This window comes from Apteryx mantelli, chromosome 26 (assembly GCF_036417845.1).
Source record: "Apteryx mantelli isolate bAptMan1 chromosome 26, bAptMan1.hap1, whole genome shotgun sequence".
Taxonomy (NCBI): Eukaryota; Metazoa; Chordata; class Aves; order Apterygiformes; family Apterygidae; genus Apteryx; species Apteryx mantelli.
This window is the reverse complement of record NC_090003.1, coordinates 2,354,197-2,375,687: the sequence shown is the minus strand read 5'-3', so window position 1 is coordinate 2,375,687 and position 21,491 is coordinate 2,354,197. Positions and strand designations below refer to the sequence as shown.

The following is a 21,491-nucleotide window of genomic DNA, read 5'->3' as shown; positions in this document are numbered from 1 at the left end:
TTGATTCATTTTCATTAAGTCTGAGGTCATTAGTTTTGAAAGTGGCTTTCTTATGGACTTGAAAAAAATTGTCAAGCCACAAAGAAATCTGTTAGCTTTGAAAGCTAAAATGTTACCCTCTGGAATGCTTATTTTCTCAGCGTTTTGTTTTAAATATTGATGTTTCCATTACTGAAAACCAGTTTCCCTCATGGGTACAGGAGAATTAAAATACTATATCCTTTGTAGATGGTTTTTGTCTGTAAGGTTAGTTTACTTAGGTTAAATGTGCAAGTCTAATTTGGATGGAAAACGGTGACTGAAGGGAAGAGCAGGTCCTGTGTGGATTTGATAATGTGCATTCAGAATATATAGAGCTGCTGCACATCTTTTACTTTTGAAATCTTCCCCTCTAATTTAGTTCTCGGCTTGCTTTTGGTGAGGATTGTCATCATTTAATAGCGTTTAATTTAGCAGCACATGAAATCTATACTGCTTTTCTGTGGAGAGAGTTGTCCCTGTTTATCCGTGAATAACTGGTGTAACAGTAGTTGAGCAGACTATACACAAAATAATTACCTTTTCCAAAAGCTTGGGGGAGGATGCCTGCCAAACTTCACCTTACTATGCAGCGTATGGTTTATTTATATATCAGATATAATGTATGCAGTATCTTTGTGCCCTTCACCCTTGCCATTGTCATGTATGTTACGTCAGCCTGAGTTTGCACAGTGGAGTACAGCAGCAAAGGTCCTCAGCCTTTGCCCTGAGAAGCATGTATTAAAAATGCAATGAATACAAAGGCAATAAAACAAATGCAACATAGTATAAATGCATGATGCCCCATGAGACTCTTGGAATAAGTGCTCCTGAAGAACTGGGTTGCCCTGGAGATGATCTCTCAGGGGATATAGCTGGTGTTGAAAAAGAGTAAGCAAACAGAATAATGTTTTGCTGAAAATAGGTTTGGGCCAAATCCAGAAATCACTTCCTAGATGATAATGACAGTAGGATTCATGCTGAAGTGAAAATTTTAGGGTTTTCATGTTGGATCATGCAGACTCTTGATCTGGGTAGAATGCTGACTGGTGTCTAAAATGCAGAGATGAGATAGAATGAAAACCTAGCAGGGCAATCGAGCTGCAACAAGTGGAAACAATATGAATGAGACTCTAGTTTCTAGTTTGGAAAGACTGAATGGAATGAGAGGAAGATAACTGTAAGCGTTACACAGCAACTCGCATACTTCAGTAGATCAAGATTTCAGCTTGAAATAAGGTATTATAGGACAACACAGCGAAGTCAAACAGCAATTTTGAGCAGAAAAGGATTGACCTCGCTCACTGCGGTCAAGGTGGGAAGAGGGTCAAGAACAGCAATACCCGTTAAGTCTGTGTGAGATGAATGCCTGGTTCATATACTGTACGTTTTGAGCAAGATACTCCTATCCCTGTCACCCTATCACTAGGCTTCAGTTTTCCTTTTCTATATGAGACAGAATAATTTTTCCATCCAATTCTCAAAGGCACAAACTGTCTCAGCCTTTGTATTTAAATGGCATGTAGTACAGGCAGGAACTATTTCTGGTTGGAACCTTTACACAGTGCCATCCTATAAAGATGCTGAAATTCTTCACTGGAATTGAGCCAGGCCTCAAAGGTCTGCATCTACCTTTACGTCTGTTATGTTTCGGGACACAGCATACACGTGTCCAATAATTTGCATCATTTGCTACCTGTTTTCCCACTAATTCTGAGGTAATATTTTCTTGCAAGTTAAAAAGGAGAGAAATATATGGTGTTTGCCAAGAAAAAAATGTGTGACAAAAGTCCAGAGAAAACAGCTTGCATATTTTTAACAGTAACTGTACGCTTGCTATCTTAACCTGAGCAAGTTTGAGAGGATACCTTAACAATCTGTAGGATGCTCTATGGGCACAGGGAGGCATTAAAATATAAGAGAGGTTTTTTTTATTATTATTTTTTCCTTCATAAATGAAGTAGCACCCCATTGATGGTAGCTGCCTACTGAATGAAATACATCCTAGAGGAATCACAAGTGAGCTGTCTTTTACTTATTTCCTAACATCCACATTTTCCTTGAGCACTTTTGTGAAGGAGTGAAGCAAAATACGTGCCTATATTCCATCTGAGAGTGGGGAATGAAGAGTTAATAAATGATTATCCCAGGTGGCTGAACACTTGAGTTGCAGTGAAAGGCTGGTAACATTCATTTAGCTCCTGTGCTGGTTTCTACCTGTCAGCAGCTCCTGACATACTATACAGGGAATAAAAATGAGCTTGCTCAGGCCAGAAGAAGCAGCAAGCATCCTTAGGAACTTTTTGGTGCTGCAGAATCAGCATTAATTCAGCATCAGAATTAAAGATCAAGGTCCAATCTTGTTTTTATCATTATTTATAAGAGGCTTTTGAAACCTCAGTGATGTATATGTGGTCTTTGCTGCTTCCTCTGGTGTTTCCTTCACTTGAATCTGTCAGTGGAATATGGATGATAAAAACACCGTTAGATGCATCAGCCCAGATAAAGGTAAGGTGAAATTTTATTTTAACCACCTTTTTGAGGAGATTGAGTTACACTATAGAGAAAAGTATAGTTTAGACAGCATTCGTTCTTGCTTATTTTCTGTTATTCAGACTTAGTACAAAGATAAAGCAGTTTCCTAAGGGAACCTTTGCTGTATCATACCTTCATCTCCTGTCACCAGCAAACCTTAAATAATACATGTATCTCCAATGGCGGCTTCTTCCTGCATGAAAAAGGAGGCACCAGTTATATCCATGTCCTCGTTTTGCTCGCTGAAGTAGCTAGCTGTCACTGTAAAGAAAGGCTTTCTATTTTTAACCATAGACCTTTTGCTGCCCACATTGTAAGACAGAAAAGAGACTCCAATACTTTTGTGAGTCAGCTGTGTTGTTTTTGAAATTTTTTAATGTGTGATTTGCTTTTAATTAGATACAGTTTCTGCTATACTCTCAAACAAGAGTTCATAGAAACAGTTCAGGTTGAACTCGTCCCTGGTGAAGTTGTACCATGGATGAATTCAGTCCTCCCTATGAACTGCCTAAAGCTGTTTTAACTATGCTGTATAAGTTATCTGTAACTTGAACTTAGAGGTCATATCTCCTGTACTGATGGCATCTTGAGAAATTAAAATAGAGAGGAACTCTCAAAAAACTCTTGTTTTTATTTTTAAGAAGTTTTATCTTTTGGTTGATTTATTTGGCGAAATCCCAAAGACAGACACCCTTAATTATGATAACATATTAATTGAATCAAATGCCTAGCTGCTTGTCTCATTTTGTAACACCGTATTTTATGCCCATTAGCCTTGCAGTTTTACAATCATTATACTGCAAGTAAAGCGGTATGACTTCTCTGTATTCAGAAAAGTTCCTCTGTGTTCATTGGATACTATTCTATTTAACACCTTCATGTCCATGGGAAAGCATATCAGTAGCCCTGACTCCCTGTATTTTCAACTAATAGAATATTAAAAGTCACATGTTCATGAATGTCTTGTCACATCTGTTGAAGGGTGCACTCATTGAAGTTCACTTCCTTTTTATAACAGTGGTTCAAAAATTCATGTCTGGATTAACTTTCCCAAAGTGAAAAAAAATGTTTGGGTCCAGTATGATGCTTAGGTGTTGGATCCAAATGTGGTATCCATTAACTCTGTTTTGACTCCTCCATATCTTTGTAATTAGCACACTAAAAATAAGCCAAAGCAATGCTATTTGTTCAGACAGGAAGGAAAACTAAGGCAGACAGGTGTGACTGGAGCTGTTTAGTCACTCCTCACTGCGGTAAATGCTGTTCCAGTAACTGAAGAAGAATGTGAATGTGAAAATTATTGCAAATTGACTTGGAAGAGTCTCATTCTAAAAGCATAATTGTAATAAAAAAGGATGTCCAGAGAGCATCACCTAGAAAATCTAATGTTGTAAACAGAAATGGTCATTGTTTTGTCACCCAAAGTCCTTTCAACTTCTTACCGCTAAGTTCAGCTTTCAACTTCTGAACAGACTTAGAGGTATCAGAGAGAGAGGCTCTCACATGATTATCTCCCTGGAGAATCATCCAAGTACCAATTACTTAGCTTAGTTCCATGTTTGCAGCTAGGAAAACCTGAGACTTAAATTTAAAGATGTTCACCAACTCTGTGTTCCTGCCAGAGGGTGTCATTCTAAGCTAGCTAGTGGAAGCACCTTGAAACAAAGAGAAATGGGATTATTTAAAAGAGCAGAGATTCCATGAGCTGAAGCTACAGGCAAAGCCATTTAATGAAGTTTCTTTCTAAAGGGTAGCCACCTTCCTGCTATCATTTATGGTATTAAGAGGAAATGTGATTCTCCTCTCACTTAGGAAGAGAACAGTGGTGATGCAACTGAAGCCAGTAATTCCTTAAGTACATGAATGCCTCTAAAAGTATTCATCTGATATCCCTATTAAAAGAATTATAATGTGAAAGGTACTAACATAATAGCTCTCAATTCTTTAGTATTCTAGTGACTCACTGCTCTTGGGGTTTGGGTTTTTTGTTTTTTGTTTTTTTGAAGAGGTTCTGGCTGCATAGAAGCTGGTCAGTCATATCTGATCATTTAAGAAAATTACTTTCTCCAGGTAATTCCGAAATGTTCAGCTTTAGCTGAAGAAACAATTCATATTGGCTGTCAGTACCATGGGGGAAGAATGGGCCACATATTCAGTAAAGAATGTTGTCTGGGAAAGTGTGTTAAGAGTGTGACAGTTGACAACCTTCCTCTGGTGTAACACCTCGCTGTGCTCTGGAAGAGCCAGTTGAAGCCATTCTTTTGTCTTGCTCCAATTCAGTGAGACTGAAATTTGTGACGTTTCAATGTTTCTCTCTTTGCCTGCTTTGCTACACCTGCCAGATCCTGGGTGTCAGATATTTGCCTGCTTCACAGACGTCTCTTTTCTCAGAAAAGCCATATTGATCAAGGTTTTGCTGTCTTTATAATATCATTGTTAGATTTGTATTAGAGTAGCTGTTTTCTGCATTTGCTGCAGCTGAGGATCCAGTATAATAGACATTGATGAGGACCATAGTCAACAGTACTTTTTGGATTCAGGATGACAGACCTTGTGCTTTGGGAAAAAAACATCTGCAACATCTTTTGCTGAAAGAAAATGAAATTGGCAAAGTCATTGTGCATTGATTCAGTGGTCTTGGCCTCAGCAATGTTAAATAGTTAAAAGGCTGATCCTCTCTCCCCAGCTCAGTTCCACTGAAAGACAGAGGGCAGTGACAGTTTAGAATTTTGGGTAAGGTTGTTATTAGTATCGGTAAGCTACTGATTGCAGTCTAGCCCAAGCTTGGTTTTTCTGAGTCTTCGATGACGGCTCTTTGACGAATTTTGGGATGGAACTGGTGTGTATCTGCCTAGTTACGATGGACTTAATAGTTCTATTGTGAGATCATTGTTAACATTTTCACTTTTGTCAAGAGCATCACAGAAGCTGGAGACTGACTGTTTACAGTACAGTCAATCATTGTTATCCAGTGTAATGAGAGACTGGGGTAACCTGGAGATCAGTAATTCTCTACTACCACTACCTAGTTACGGAGGAACTGCACTTTTAAGAGAGTGCAGTGAAGATGAAGTGCTGTTCATGGTATGCTCCTTCTGTAGATAAAAAGAGGAGACTTCATTTTTGGCGGGTCACACACTAAGCCTTTTAGCCAGCAAGAATTTTCATAGGGTCAGACTCTAAAGCCTTTTATTAATGTAGAATTAGTTAGTTGCACAGCCAGTGCAGGTAAAATCACTGGAGCAATCAAATTAAACATTCTACTGCATTGTGAATAAAGGCTTCACAGTCTGTGCATAATTATACTTTCATGTTTGAAAACAACACAATTCAAAGATAATCAAACCAGAGCACTTGCATCTTCTGGCATCTGAGTCTTGCATTTTACCTCTCACTCTTAGGTAGACCTGGTTTTCAATACTCAGTATACTATGTCCCCATCATTACATTGTCATAACTTCAAAGTTTCTAGTCTAACTGAAGTAACTATTGAAGTAGCACGTATCTCCCAGTTTCTTCATATGAAAATTTCAGCTTCCCATCTCTCAATACATCTGAACGTTTTGAGGTAATATTCACCATTATTCTAACAAGGAATTAACCGGTATAACCCATTTGGCTTCCACTGTATTTTGCTTTTGTTTATTAGTAACATTACTAGTTGCCTGTTTGAGTGATTAAGTAAAGTACTTTCTTCACCTGTGGGATCTTAATCTGGAGCTGCTGAATATACTATGCAGTAATTACTGATCTGCAGTATGCTGTGAAGAATGGGAGATAAGTTCACAGTTGCAGTTTTTCAGGGACAAAAGGGACTAAACTGTTGGCTCCAGGGGAAGTTGTGCACTCTCACCCATCAGCTTTCTCCCACTAAAGTAACTCTTGTAACTGAGTAAGTGTCTGGCAGTATCTTCTTTGTGTCACTGTTGTCTCTAGATCTGTAGTAAGCCCTCATAAGACTGTCTTTTGCATGACACAGGAGTTGAGAAGTGTGCTGAATGAAGACAGACATTGGGTTCCTCCTAGAGACAACACATCTCTATTTGCCTCTGTGTTTCGCAAAACTGGTCTATATTTGAGGAAATAAACATAAGGAGTCTGTCATATATTTTAAATGTACATGGCACAAAAGGAAGGTCTAGAAGAATCCTGAATTTTTACAGGTAGAAGAGATTGAATTTCACACCATATACGTAAGCAAAGGTTGAGAGTAAAAATCAGTTTGTGATGATGGTAGACCAGTATACTGCATTTCAGAAGCAGATGGCTTTTCTTAACCTCTTTCAATCTGTCTTGTTTTCCTGCACCAGCTTTGCCTTCAATTCTTAAAGGTGTTTTCATAGAAGTCATTCAATAATATTGATGGATTTCTTCCCTCCCAACCTGCCTTAATCTCCCTTTCACTGTTTGTGACCCATGTCACTGAACAGATGGTAAAGTGCTGAAAGATGTTTAAATGTAAAGAGTTTAAGCTCTTACTTCAATAAGGGTGCAGGGATATTTTCTTATACAAGTTCAGAGGCTGGAAATGAGGTGACCTTAGAGCAGCATTTATATAGTCTGTCTTTGGAGGAAACTTAAAATCTTTATTTTAGGCTGACATTTTTCTACATACAAAATTTCATTGCAAGTTTTCCTTGCAAAGCTGCTAACATAGTTTTTACATCTTTTTACTAAAGATATCTTGAAAATTGAATTTTCTTTGCCAAGACTAGCATCAGAATTTTTAGTAGAGTTCATTGGTAGGCTGCTATTTTATTTTTAGTCACAGAAGGCAAAGCTGTATTAATATTTCAAAGATAATGCATGTTGTAAATGGAAAATGGGTAATAATATTTCTACAGTGAGAGCAGAATTTGAAGACATTGAAAAATTCCAAGCCTTGTGCCTCCCATTTGTGTGTGGTGGTGGTGGTGATTTCTGGTTTGATAGCTTAGGGATCAATCCACTGTAGACCTTAATGTTTCATTGGTAAAATGTGAATCAAAATCTTAACACATTTATTAAACAGTCTTCCTTAAGGCGCGACCTACTTGAAGGCTCAAAAGAAAGCCTAATACTCATTTAATTAAAATAATTGCATCAAAATTTTCAGAAGAGCTCAAGAGGTCTGAACACTGTAGAAGGAGGCAAACCAATTGTTGTTGTTACATTAGTGCTGTTCTTGTTGATACGTCCCAATTCCACAAATGTTTATTCATGTGAGTAAAGTAACTTAAAAGATTTCAGGATCAGTACTACATTTAAAAACTATGAATTCTTCACCAACATTGGAAAGCCCTGGAAATGTCTGTATTTGCAATTCCTTAGCTAAAGCAGCCCTCTCAGGGCTTCTTTATTGTAAATTCCATTTCTGAAAGGGCAGAACAGAACATGCCATGTTGCAGCTGCTGGCACTTCTCCAAATGGAATCAGTGGCCTTGTAAATTGATGCACGCTAAAGGGATGTATATTTCAATAAAACTGAATCGTTTAGGTCTGTTCTGAGCAAATGTAAAAATGTTAAACTTTGGATCATACTGGGTGAGAAACAGAAGCTAGTGAACAGCATGACTCCCACCTGCCACAGAGAAGATGTGTAGCTTTAATCTTGAGTGAGGATTAGTGTGCTTAGAGTTGCTGTCCAGATGGTCTAGCTGTGTGTAGTAGACTACAGCTCTGACTGTATCCATGGCAAAGGTCATTAGAATGGTTATGTTAGAATTAAGGAAAAGGCAGCTTATAAGCAGTTGGGATAATGTTGCGGTCCAGCTGGTCATTCCTGTGGTCCACAGGCCTTTTGAGCCTGTGCGTTAGTGTTTGAGTGGGTGCAGGAAACTTCGTTATAATCCTGCATGTATCTGAGCATTTTCCTTCCTTAGGAGTTGGCAGAACCATTTAAAAGTGGTGGTTCTAGTGAATTCTTAATATAACTACTGCAGAAGCTTTTAGTTGTCATAAAAAATAGAAAATATACAAATGTTGTCTATACTGCATCATTGTATACTCACCATATCCCTCCTCTTGTGAAATGGTCATACCAGAAGCATAGCCAGCTATTGCATGCAGATACATAGCACTAAAAGAACATAGAGAGCCATGGAAACCTAAAGGCAACTGGCTCCAGCAGAGGAGAAACTGAAACTTGCTGTCTAGACAGTGTTGCTATAGGCCCTTAGGAATAGGCAGCATGTGTTTCTAAGATGTGTTTCCAGATGTGTTTCTAAAACTGTATTTAGCTAAGTGCATTTCAACCAGCTTTTTTTTATTTGGTTGGGGTTTTTTGTTATTTCCTTTTGGAAACACCTCCTCAGCATCCAGTCTTTCAATGGTTAGTGACAGGCAAACTGACTCGTATGAAGATCTTAGGCTGAGGTATCTAAGATGTTTATAACCTGCTGTAGCTGTAATTTCTGCAGTATTTCCAGGGTTTTGTGACTGGTGCTTACAGCTGAAAGTGCAATGATGTGTGACTTTTCAAATGAATAAAAGTGTGCATGTTGGGGGGGAGGCCAATAACTTGTAATGCTTTATTCCTAATTTCTCCGAAGGCATTATAAGAGAGTGATACTGTATGCCTTTATGATAACAAACATTGTAGCTACAGCTAAAGTGATCATATCCTGATACAGCTAAATGGCAGTGTGCCAGAAGACATTAACAATTTTGTTGCCTCCTTTTATTTTATGACTTCTTAAAATCAGTTTCTTTTTATTCTGCAGCCATTAGGAGTAAGAGTTCCCTGGATGGGAAGCACATATCTACTTTATCTACAATGGTATCTGTATTAGAGTTAATACATGTACCACTAATTGCTGCCCATGTGTTTATTTTAGGATCAGCCTCCTGTGATGAGGTTAGTTTGCTAATCTAGTAAACTGGTCTGTAATGTAAAGTGTGTTTGTTCAAGGACAAATGAGTGCATAGCTGTGAAGTTACAAGTATAATCCTTGTGGATTTCCAAGTGAATTACAGTATCAGGTCTGTAATATTTAATGTCTCTGGTGATCAATACATTGATTTCCAATGTGTTTTCCATGACCTATTCAACTGGTAGCCAGCTGAAGTATAGGAAGTGTGTCTGCATGCTGTTACCTGGTATGTTCAAACTTCTTGCTACACCGTGAGCCTAATTTACCTTTTCTGTTGCTTCTCTTTTATTGTCTTCTGAGTAAATCCTGATGTACAGTGGGCATGAGAGAGATCAGAATCTGGTATATGTATTGAAATTTTCTGTACTGAAATTTCTAGGTTTGTCTTTCCTACTTTAAGGACTACAGCTGTTTCTTGATGTACTGTAATGACCATTATAACACTTTTTCCTTCCTTCAACAATAAAACATGCAAGTTGGAGGTTAATCAATCTGTCCTGGGAGGTTAATTATAAATCTGTTTGCCTCAGGATGTTCTCCATTTTGCTCACTTCCCTCCATCTTCCTAACTTGCGTATGTGTTTTGCTCCTGTATCTTGTACAAGATGCTCTTTTTTAAAAAAATTTTTTTTCCACTCTTAAAGTGGTTATCTTCTCTAACAAGACTTTCAACAGTCCAACATTATTCATAGTCTTCTGAGTTACACTTTTGGCTAAGCCACATGCCAGCCTGCAAACTTGAGCGCTGTTGTTTTTTTAATTTTTTTTGTGGCAAGAAAAGCCTTTGGTACCCTCAGAGAATAATAATAAGTTTCTAAAGTGCCATAGAAAGAAGTCTTTAATCTGTATGTTGTGTCAGATGAGCAAAATTTTTCTAAGGATGTCAAGTGAGCCTAGAATAGAAACCTGCTTCAATAGGCTTATATCCTAAGTACTTCAGCTCAATATGCTTAAGGAAAACAGTTGGAAGAGGGAGCATGTCACATTTAACCCTTTGCTATTTCCTATTTCTTCCCCATACAGTTGCTGAGTATCCAGTCATGATTAGAAAAATAAAGGGGCTTTCTGAAAGATGTTAATTATTTTTCTCTGTTTATGCAATCCTCTTCTGAAGAGGCCTGAAGGATTGATTGATAGTGTCGAGAGGATTTAAATGATAAAAGCTTTCCTCTTGGCTGGGCCTTGCCTTACAAATCTAACTTTAACTTGAACATCAAAATAGTTCTTTTCTAGTGTTGCAAATCACTGACATTTCTCTGTACTAGAATAAAAAGTAATCCATATATTCAAAGTCCTGCTTGTGTGGAATTCTAACTCTGAGCTGTGAACATACCTTGGACATAGCTGCAATAAAAGTTATGTTTCACTCTTCCTCCCTTCCATGTGTCTCCAACTGATCTCACATAAATGGTTAATGCAGAATCTAGGATGTCCTTGCAGAATTAATACTGAATTTTAAAGTCAGTACCTTTTGCTGTCTGGCACACAGAGTGCCAGCTACTGAGATTTTGTTGCATGTATAACCTGGAAGACTGCAAGCAATCCTTTGGATTAGTGCTGCTAGAGAAGAAAAGTGCCATCAGGATGGGAATAGCAGCTGAACAACCACAATCCTTTTGGTTTATTGAAAAAGTTTACAGTAACTTTGTCTTCTAATATTTGAGCCATGGAGTTTAGTTGTATCTCCTTTGTGAGGTGCAACAATGTTGTTCTTCCCATTTTAAGACACGAAGATCTTGTTATCTATAGCAGGGATATTACCCACAAAGGCATTTACTGATTTATTCAAGAAATTCATGGAAGTGTGTGGTAGAGCAGGTATTTAAGCTTACCTTTCTCAAGTCTGATTCTGGTGTACACAAGATCATGCTTCCCCCGAAAAAGGATCAGCATCTTTAGACCATACTTAATAGGTTCTTGCCTGCTGTGTAACAGTATTCTGTTGTATGGATATACACTTAGCATTTTACAGAAGAATTCACTCTTTCTCTCATGCCAGAAAACTAAGTAGTTTGCAGCCATCTCACTAAGTTATTCTTGAAAGATGCATTAAGAGAATGGAAGGCTACTGCTAAAGACTTTGTGTAAGTAGCAGAAAGTGGCAAGAGTGTATGCAGGCATATTGCTGTTGTTGACCCTTAGCCCAGATCCAGCTTGTTTGTTCTTTTGAGTAACTCTGTGGTTCGCATTTGAGGCCAGTCTGATATAAGAACTCTGGACATAGATGCTGAAGTAAATGACTTCTCTTTGAGAGCCAATTTTTTCTAAAATTAAAGCCCTTTCAAACTGTGAAAGGAAGAGTGGAATGTATTTAATGAATGTGTCTTTATGTGGGCAATTTGCGTTTAACTCATCAACCTAGAAATGTGTTAGGGTGCTTGTATGGATCACAGATAGCAAGAGTGACTGCACATTATATCCAAAATTTACTGTAGATTCAGAGGTTGTGATAACATAAATGATAGATTTACACATTTGTAGTTTATTGGGTGCATTTCAAAGGGAGTGAGATAGTGACTTCATACTTTTTAAAAATTAATACTTTCCTGCTTTGACCTCCTCTAGTTTTCAAGCACTCTAAATGCTCCTGGTTTCCATGAACAGCACTTGTTCTGTACAGTGTGGCTGGCTGTCTTGTATCCTAAGCAAGCATCTTCTTGCTCGCCTCTAAATGAGCGGTGAGGTTGAAAGAGGCTGCTAATTTAGGTGGAAAATAAGTGTTTTTTTCTGTTGTTGTTGTTGTTTTAACCTTCTTATTTTCTATAGCCATAACATGTGTCACCTAAATCCCTTGACTGGATAGGCCAGAACTACAGCTTTAGGATTAGTGCTTATGGTGGATTTAGGATTTCAAGCAAACATGTGTTGCTGTGTTTGCATTGTTTCTATTTTTTTCTGCCTGGAGAGAAATGATCTTTCTTTTATTGGAGATGACTATTAAAATATTGAGGAGAACCTTCTGAGAAAAGATGAAGATGTGTACAATGATTTCTGAAGAGCTGTATAAGAAGAAAATGTCTTTTTTTTACAGACCTGGAATGAGAGTGAAGAGCTTAAGCATCTGGACAGATTTGCAGTGAAAGGCAGGGGTGACTCAGGAGGGTGGAGAGGGGAATGGTCTGTACTCTATTATCTTTGTGCTTATTTACAGCAACAGATAATGTTGATGATTTTTGAAGAGCAAGGAGAGCCCTCAGGAAGAGCGGGACTTGCAAGTTTGTTAGGAATCAAATATATGCAAGGGGTACCCCTGTGTAACAGTGGTTGTCAGAAGGAGGAAGCAGCATGCAGAATCCAACTGTGAATTGATATAATGGCTTGGTGGCTGCTCAGCAGCCGATGATGTAGCAAAGGAAAAAGAATATCGTCTGGAGGCCTCTCTGTATACCAGAAATAGATTCACCTAAACGCTGTCTTGCCTCATGGGACTGTCTGTGTCCATCATCTGTTGTCTTGTAAATGTTGAACTGTAGCCCACCTCATCCTCCAAAATAGACACATTGGTACCTCACATAGAATAAAAAGGATTTTGCTGGTATTTTTATAGTTTAAATCTGGACGTGGGAGAAGGCCTAAATTTACTGTGAAACTGCTCTGTAACAACCGGAAAAATACTACTGGATTTTTGAAATCATCGATTGTCTTGAAGTGTTTTTTCCTAATATTTCTGTGCTATTAAGTTGAAAATTTGCAGCTACAGAATCTTGACCACTGGTAAGGCCTGCAGAGCTTGTGTTCAATTTAAAGCTGCCATTTGTCTCAGATATGGATGCCTCAAAATCTCCCTTGCTTCAAAATAAGTTTTCAGTTGCCTGCCTGGCTGAAGAGTTTTTCTGGGTTGGTGGCAGCATCGTAGCTTCTCCGAGATGGAAAATTGGTCATATTGGTAAGATGCAGACTGAATACCTGACACTTAAATGCACAAGACAGTAGCATCTTAAAAGTTTTTATGTTTAAGTCTTATTTAGTGACAGCTTTGTCTAGCAGTAGTGTGGGGGAGAGGAAAAGAAGGAAGAAGTTGACACACAGCCCTAGTCCTATGTTATTTTGCACTGTTTTACTGGTTGCCAGTGCAGTTATCTTGCTTTTCAAGAACCTCTGAATTACATTTTTAAGTTGATTTATTTTCCTTCCTGTGGAAATACAAATGCAGTGTCTTACAACTTGACACATGCTGGCCTTTTGAAATTTTCTATCCTCTCCTTCCCTCTCCATACTCACAGAAAGGTTGGCTCTCTGGTCTTAGTTACCAGAATTTGTACAACTCTCGATTCTTTGATTTTTTTTTTTTTTCATGTAACATTTGTCTTGTTTTCAGTCTTTGAAATCACCATTTAGAAATATGTCTGTTGTCTTTTTCCATAGTTAGATCACTTGATTCTCTTGGGGATTTGTTATCTAAAAACTGATAGGCTATAGCAAAATATTTAAGCTTCACTAGCTAACTGAGAAAGATCTTTGTTTCGTAGTAGCCTTTCTCTTTCATAGGTGATAAAAACAGCAAACCTAATTGGCAATGGCTAGGTACATGCAATGTTCCCGTTCCAGTAAAAGCATTTTAATTGCTGTCTTTCTGTGCTCTCATCTCCAGTAAGGTATCCTCCATGACCTTGACAGAAACACCTGTTACTTTGGAAGCACTTTTTTGTCCTACTTGTTTGCCACCTTCACCAACCAAAGATCTTTTTTTTAACAAGAAAGTCTGAGGTATAGATAGCTTAGAAACTAATGGGAACTCTTGCAGAGGTTCAGAAATGCCATCCTGCTCTGCTTTTACATTCCCCTGTATCCAGATGGCTGATTTAGTCTCAGCCAAGAGAGATGGAGAGCTGAGAGACTGACATCAAATTCAGCACTCTACTTTCCACAGGATTTAGTGTCTTTTCTCCCATTAACATCTCATTCACTAATGATTGTATGCTTTAATGATAGATTCGGTCTTACATTCTCTCTTGTATGCAGCAAGCCCTGTCCCAACCATTGTTGTCAGATTTAAACAGAACTTTTCTCTTCCAAAGATATTTTAAGGATTCTTTTCTAATGAGAAGGATAATGAGTCTTGAAATTTAGTGAGACTTGAGTCAGTGAGAGCAAATAAGGGGGAGAAAGTTCTTGCATTACTAATAAGAAGATGGTTTAAAAGGAAAGAAAAGACCTCACAAATATGTAGGAATATAAAAAGAAACAAATGAAAATTAATGGACTACAATGATAATCACAGATACTTAAAACAAATATTCAGTATGGTCTGACCTTTCAATTGTCAGGTACACTGAAAAAAAATTGAACTCAGGTTTGTGTCTGCAAAAAGTAATTGCGATTGTGCATCAAATCATCAAACAAGCAGTGCGATGTTTCAGATCAGTTGGAATGGTCAACAGAGTGGCTGTTCATGTACTGTATGCTATGGGTAGGTCTGGGTAAGCAATCTTGTGGCAGAAATGAATGGCTATTTCAGAAAAGCTATTGAAGGATGCTTATAAAAAGTTTAACAGCTAAGGAGTATATTCCAACTTCATGTAAGGAAAGCAAATCGAAGCATATGTGTTGCATAATGTGTATGCTGATTGTGGTGCTTCTTCTGTGTTTTTTCTGTTTTGTAACAGGTGCTGTCTTTGATACTTCTCCCATTTCTGCTCTTCTCACTTTTATAAAATTTTTATTTCCTGTACAATAAACAAAATAAATACTGATAATATTCACTGTATCCTGAGAGGAAATTGGAAATTTAATGTGTTTTGAAAGTCTGTATGGTTAGCGCTAATAGAAACCTTTTTTTGTTAGCTATTTTGACAAAATCGTTGTCAAAACCTATAAATGTTGTAAAATTAAAATCATTTCAAGCTTCCATAATTATTATCTCACAGTAAATTTGAAAAATACTTATCTTCTGAACTGGAATGAAAGCAGATATTAAAAATACTGCACTATCCTGGGAGGTGGTTGAACTGAGTTTGAATCTGCCTTGGATATGGTGCTGAATTCCAGTAATGCTTCTACGCTGTGGCACAGCATTTGCTTTTATGACTCTTACCTGGAGACCGCATGATTTCATCTAAGGGCATCTGTGATTAAAGCCAAGGGGTCAGCTTTAAGAAATAAAATATCACATGAGGAATTATCTTGCTCTTAATTTAACACCTTCTCTGTGTAAATATTTTACTAACATGAACAACGTACTCTACAAAATTGTGGTTTTAAGTCTAAATTTTCTTTTATTATTAGTGATTTGCTTTCAGACTAATCTATTTTGGTGAATCTTCTTTGCCTCAGTAAATAAATTGAACTTGTGTGATTATGAGCACTAAGGCACAGAAACTTCCACGATTTTTTCCATTTCTTTTTACTCTGCCTTGCTTCTCTTGGGTATTTTTGCGTTTGCCCCTGAGAGGTAGATTTGAATCACCTCAACCAATTGTGTGGATTTGTGTACATGCTGAAATATATGGAATGAGTGTTTTAGATTAGACACTGTTTAATCTGTAAGCTGTATACATGATTGATTTTTGAGGACAACATCTCTGCCTTACCGCTGAATTTTCTGTAATTTATAAATCAATCTGAACTCACTAGAATGTTCTATACATGTTAGTTTTCATCCTTCTACCAGATTCAGAGTAGTAATTTACACTTCTCTCTCTCTGTCTGGAAAAACAATGTAAATTTATTGGGCAAAGGTATAGTTTTAGTTTTACTTATACAGGCCAGACAGACAAGCCACAGGAGAATTAAGTTACAGGCTAAGCTCTGTCATTATGGGAAGTCAATGGGAGAGATGCAAAAATATGAGAGTCCTGCCTTCCTTCCTGCAATAGCTAGCCTCTAATGATTTGAAACTGATGTCGCGCTTAGTTCCTTGCAGTAGCTCAATTTCAAAAGAACACCTCCTGATTTGAATTCATTAGAAATTTATTAGAAAATGTAGGAGAACAATGTGTGCTATATTCTTGTGCCCTGTCTTCCTGTTTGAGCATCTGTTTTTCATTCTCCTTTCCCTGTTGTAGAACACCTTATGGTAATATGTTCGCTGTCGTTTATGACAACAGTCCAGGCAAACTTCCTCCCTTCTTGTTAATGCCTTAAAGTTCAGCTCTTCATGGTCTTCAGTGTTTTGTCTGGTGCCCTGGCATCAGTGTCAGAGAGCAGCAGGGACAGGCAGCTCTTAGGAGGAGGCAGGAGCCCTGTGTGATAGCAAGGCAGGCAGAGGCAGTGACCTTACCAGCCCAGGGGCATGGTTCTGCAGCACCTCAGTAAGGCAAGCAGAGCAGGTCCGTTGATGCTAAACAGGTTCAGCCAAGAGTCCAGATTGCCAGACAAATCTGCAGTGATGAAGCAGGTCTGAGGTTAAGCCAGGAAGTCAAGTCTGTGGCTAAATGTTTCTGATTTAGGACTGAATGCAAAAATAAAATTATATGGGTCCAGTAGCCTTTTTAGGTCCCAGTCTTGCAACTGCTGTAGAAGGTAGAGGTGTTTTTCTAGGTTTGCCTATTAGGATTGTTCGCATGCTGAGAGCATCTCATCTGGATAAATATTCATGGAACCAGGTTTCTGAACTTAAGTTGCTTAGGAGAAAATGGCAGGTCTTCTGCAACGCCAGGTTACAGGTTACAACTACAACTATTTTAGCATTTAATGATATTTCTGACTCAGTCATAAAGAATTATATTTAACTCTTTCATATTTCAGACTGCGTTAAAGCATATGTGAAGATTTATTCATAATATATGTTATAGGACAGAAAGAAAATACTAGGTTTCTTTATACATATTTATCCTTGTAGTATCTGAGTGCCTTCCACAGTGCATTGATCAGTGCAAACAATATCTGCTCTGTATTATTCTTTCAGCTTTTTCCCAAGAAGAAAAGTTTAAAATTTTCTTTTTAAACATAGCAACATATTATTTACATTAGAGGAGGCAAAATGAAAAATTGCTTCCTTCTACTTTGGGGATTTTTGTTCAGCATACATTTCCCTAAGTATTGTGGGTTAACATTACCATGTTATGTACCCTAATTGTGTTCCTTCTTATAAGAATGAAGCCTTTGAAGATGGCTTCATCTTTGCAGCTATCTCAAAAATTAAATAAAGTTATGCACTGTATTCTAATAAACTTCTTGCGTTTTTTTAACAACAACTTTTTAAAGCTTCCCTCTGCAGTGAAAATAGTTTAACTCTGAAGTAGTTTGTACTTAAAAGCCTTTGAATTATTTATAGGGTTCCTGGAATATTTTTGATGACCAAGTCAGGTAATTAAACATTTTTGGAATTGAATTCTGGACAGGTAGCTAACTAAACTGCTTGATAGAAATCAACTGTACTTCTAAATGGTGATTCTGCTGACAAGAACTACAGATTTACAAACAGGAATATGAAAAAAAGCATTGAAGTTATGCCACAAGGTTCATGGACGTTTGAGAGGCAAATAGTTGAGGCGTAAATCAGAACAACTCTCCTGACATGGATAGAATCGTACTAGTTTTCACTGGCCAAGGATCCGAACATTCAGGTGAAATTTAATTCTGTGTCAAGAGCCAGTATGAGTTTTACATATTGCAGGAGCTCAAATTAAGCACTCAAAATAGTCTTGGGAAACGTGTGTGCCTTGGCCCAACTCCAATGTATGGAAGTTTCGTACTTTAATATGGGAATGGAAATTTTCACAGGTACAGACGAGTTCACAGATGCCAAGGGTCTTCCTGACTGTGTCATTATGTAACATACATTAGACAGCACAGAAAATCTTACTCTTTGTCATGTATTGTTAATTGAGTGCCTGCTTGATATGTCTTCTTCCTGTGAAGGCAATTTGAAAAGGAGCGAAGTCTGACTTATTGATGTCACCTTATTTCTTTCTTCAGTGGAAAGATGTATGAGTTCCATGCAAGCTGGTACGCAGATGATCAAACTCCGTGGCAGTTCCAAAGGCCTGGTACGCTTTTATTACTTGGATGAGCACAAGTCATGCATTCGCTGGAGACCGTCTCGAAAGAATGAGAAAGCCAAAAGTGAGTGTCAACTGCAGAGGCTTTTTTTCCGGTCTGTCCCAGGGTCTTGCCCTTTTATTAACAGGTCAGCATGATGGATTCATTTCCATTTGCAGGTGATCAAGAGGAATATTAATATTGTATTTGGACTTAAGGGCAATATATGATTCTATGAAGATTAGTAGTTTATGAAGATTAAATTGCTGTTAGCTATGCAGGCTACAATAGTGTAATAACTTGGAAATGAGTTGTGGAAAAACCCTGTGTGAATATGAGACCTTGCAATCTCAGTTTTGGGCCCTTTTTGAAAATTTCTCTACAGTATTATCTTTTACCTTTCCATCCCTGTAGCTTAGATAAATAGTTAGCATATGACTAAAGAGTAATTTACTGTGTATTTTTTTTGTAACTGTCAGAAGCATGCGCATAGGTCAAATGTAGATCAGTTCCCTGTGTTTGTTGAGACAGATTTTAAGCAATCCCTTACGCTCTTGAAATAATAATAATAAAAATAAAGGACAGTTCACAATCAGTTATGTTTTTTCAAGATGCAGAGATTTGCTTTCCCTATTCCAGCTGTCTGATCTAGTGCAAAAGGAGGTCGCAGTAGTTTTCAGCTTATTTGCAATTATTTCCTTATATTAACTTGTACACTCCAAAGAAAGTATAAGTGCTTGAGAAGGAATTATTATTTCACAAATTACAACCTGTAATACAATAGGACTTCAACCATTTATTTAGTAGAAGCTGTTTAAAGAGATGTGTGAAACTGCATTGGCAAGGGAACAGTCCAGAGGAGATGAGATGTCTGGCAATGATTGCACCAGTGGGAGGAAGAAGGCACCAGAAGCTGAGGGGACCAACTTGTTCTTACAGTTTTCCGTTTATAAACACTTATTGGTTTTATCTTTATCTCTGGACATGATTCATGGGTTTGTTGTCTAAAGGGGATGTAATTTAATATTTTAAGAGGTGCACTAGTTTTATGGTTAAACTTAAGGCTGGATCTTGCAAGTTCTGATCCCACCACTCTTACAGCCTTGCTTGTATGACCTCTGACAAATCACTAAATTCAAGCTTTTTAATGTATTTAATCAGTCTCTCTGTAACAATGTCTTGTGTGAAATGGAAATAATAGTTCCTTCTGTCATTTCCTTAGTTTTTGAACAGATTGTCACTGATATTGAGAGCAATAGGAGATTACTGAGCCACTGAAAACCTGGCCGCTTTCCTAGTCTGACTGTATGCTTTCCCGGCAGATTTAGGAATAGTCAGTGGTTGCACAGCAGGGCACAACACAGAGATCCTCAAACAAGGAAAGACCGCATGAGCTCCAGAATCTGTGCAGATGTGGCAATTCCAGGCTAAAAGAAAGGCTAACTTGCACAAAGGGTCAGTCTGTACTAACACAGCTCTGCTACCTTGAGGACCAAACTAGTATTTCTGCAGAGTGAACCCTACTGAGCTACAAGCTCATGTCAGTGCTAGGCCAAGGATCTCTGCACAATGCTTACTAGAAAGACACACATGTAGACAGATGTGCCCACTGTTTGGCTAGGTATGATTATAGTGCTTGGAACCAGAGGGCTCCGATGTTCATTGAGACTCCTTAATGCTTCTGCAGTGCAGAAAGCTGGTAATATTGTACATGAGCTTAACAGTGAAATAGATTTCCCCATCATTCCAATGATTTGGTGCCTCAGTCAGTAGCAATATTTTTATTTCTTTGCTTATGATTTATCAGTGAATACATTATGTACATTCTGTTGACAGTGGATCATGTCTAGGGAAATAACTAAGAAAATGCTCTGATTTGCTTGTAGTTGGAAGAAACTGTAAATAAACTAAAAATACAGATTACACAGTCTTAAGAAAATGGAAACTAAAATTAGGATGCTATACATTAGTATGCAGATTGTCTCATGGTTCTTTGCCTTCTCAGGCTATAAAGTGTGGTGCTTACCTAGGCTAATTTTGTTATAGATGCTTTTTCTTTTTGTTTGAATTGTAAGGTATGCTCATCCATTATGTCTTTGGCCAAGTAGCCGTGTGATTCAGCAGTGTGATCAGAGGAGATGACTTTCTTCAAGCAAACAAAAAGGGATTCCCTTTCTTTGGGGTCTTACTGTAAACCTGGCTGCATGAATATTCTTCTACACACAGTCACTAACGAGCCACATACCTTTATCATTCTAGTCTCTATCGACTCTATTCAGGAGGTGTGCGAGGGGAAGCAGTCAGAGATCTTTCAGCGCTATGCTGATGGCAGTTTTGATCCCAACTGCTGCTTCAGTATCTACTATGGAGACCATATGGAATCTCTTAATCTAGTATCTTCCAGTGGAGAGGAAGCACGCACCTGGATCACAGGGCTAAAATATCTAATGGCAGGGATCAGTGATGAAGACAGCCTGTCAAAACGTCAGAGGACCAGAGACCAATATCCTTCTATGCTATTTGAAAGAGTGTCTCCCAGCAGTGCAGTGATTAGAGATTCCAAAAATTCCTTTAAGTATTTGTTTTGTTAAAAGTGTGCACTAGGCTTGAAGTTTCAAAGTAGTTTCCATTGCATTCCCTGATGCCAGACAGACAGGAGTTCTTGAAGAGGATTGGTATGTGCAAGATTTAGAGATGAGTGGAGAATGGACTGAAAAATATACAGGTATACTTTCTGTCACCTGTATAAAGCTGTCTATTTCATTTGGTTTTACAGAACAAAATATGACACAACATTTCAATTTGCTCATTCTGTGCTGCAAGTGTGGGTAACTAGCATGTGTTGCATATTGAGCATAGAAAGTCTAGAAACTGCTGCTGAAATAACATATGAGTAGAGTTGTACTGTATATTACCTTGAACTCTTTTTCATCCCCAGCCTCATATGCACTTTTCCCTAACATGAAAAAATTCACGTATACATAATGTGATATCATGCTCATATTGCTTATGAGAATTATAGTCCATAGGTGCTGCTAAGATGCTGAAAACGTTGCTGGTTAACTGTATTACTTTTTTATTCAGACTTTTAAAGTGTTTTTGCACTGGTCACTCACTGCTGAACAGCAGCCAACAGCAGGATCTCTCTGTTACTGGATACCATAA

General features: G+C 38.0%; 1 protein-coding gene across 1 annotated transcript in view; it reads left to right on the top strand.

Annotated features, from left to right (window-relative positions):
- Positions 1-2,483: 2,483 nt before the first annotated feature.
- PLCH2 (phospholipase C eta 2) overlaps positions 2,484-21,491 on the top strand; it is a 72,999-nt gene continuing 53,991 nt past the window's right edge. Inside the window, exons 1-4 of the mRNA XM_067311278.1 lie at positions 2,484-2,526; positions 13,168-13,290; positions 18,264-18,410; positions 20,586-20,829. Coding sequence (XP_067167379.1) covers positions 2,484-2,526; positions 13,168-13,290; positions 18,264-18,410; positions 20,586-20,829 — 557 coding nt within the window. The remainder of the gene's footprint in view (positions 2,527-13,167; positions 13,291-18,263; positions 18,411-20,585; positions 20,830-21,491) is intronic.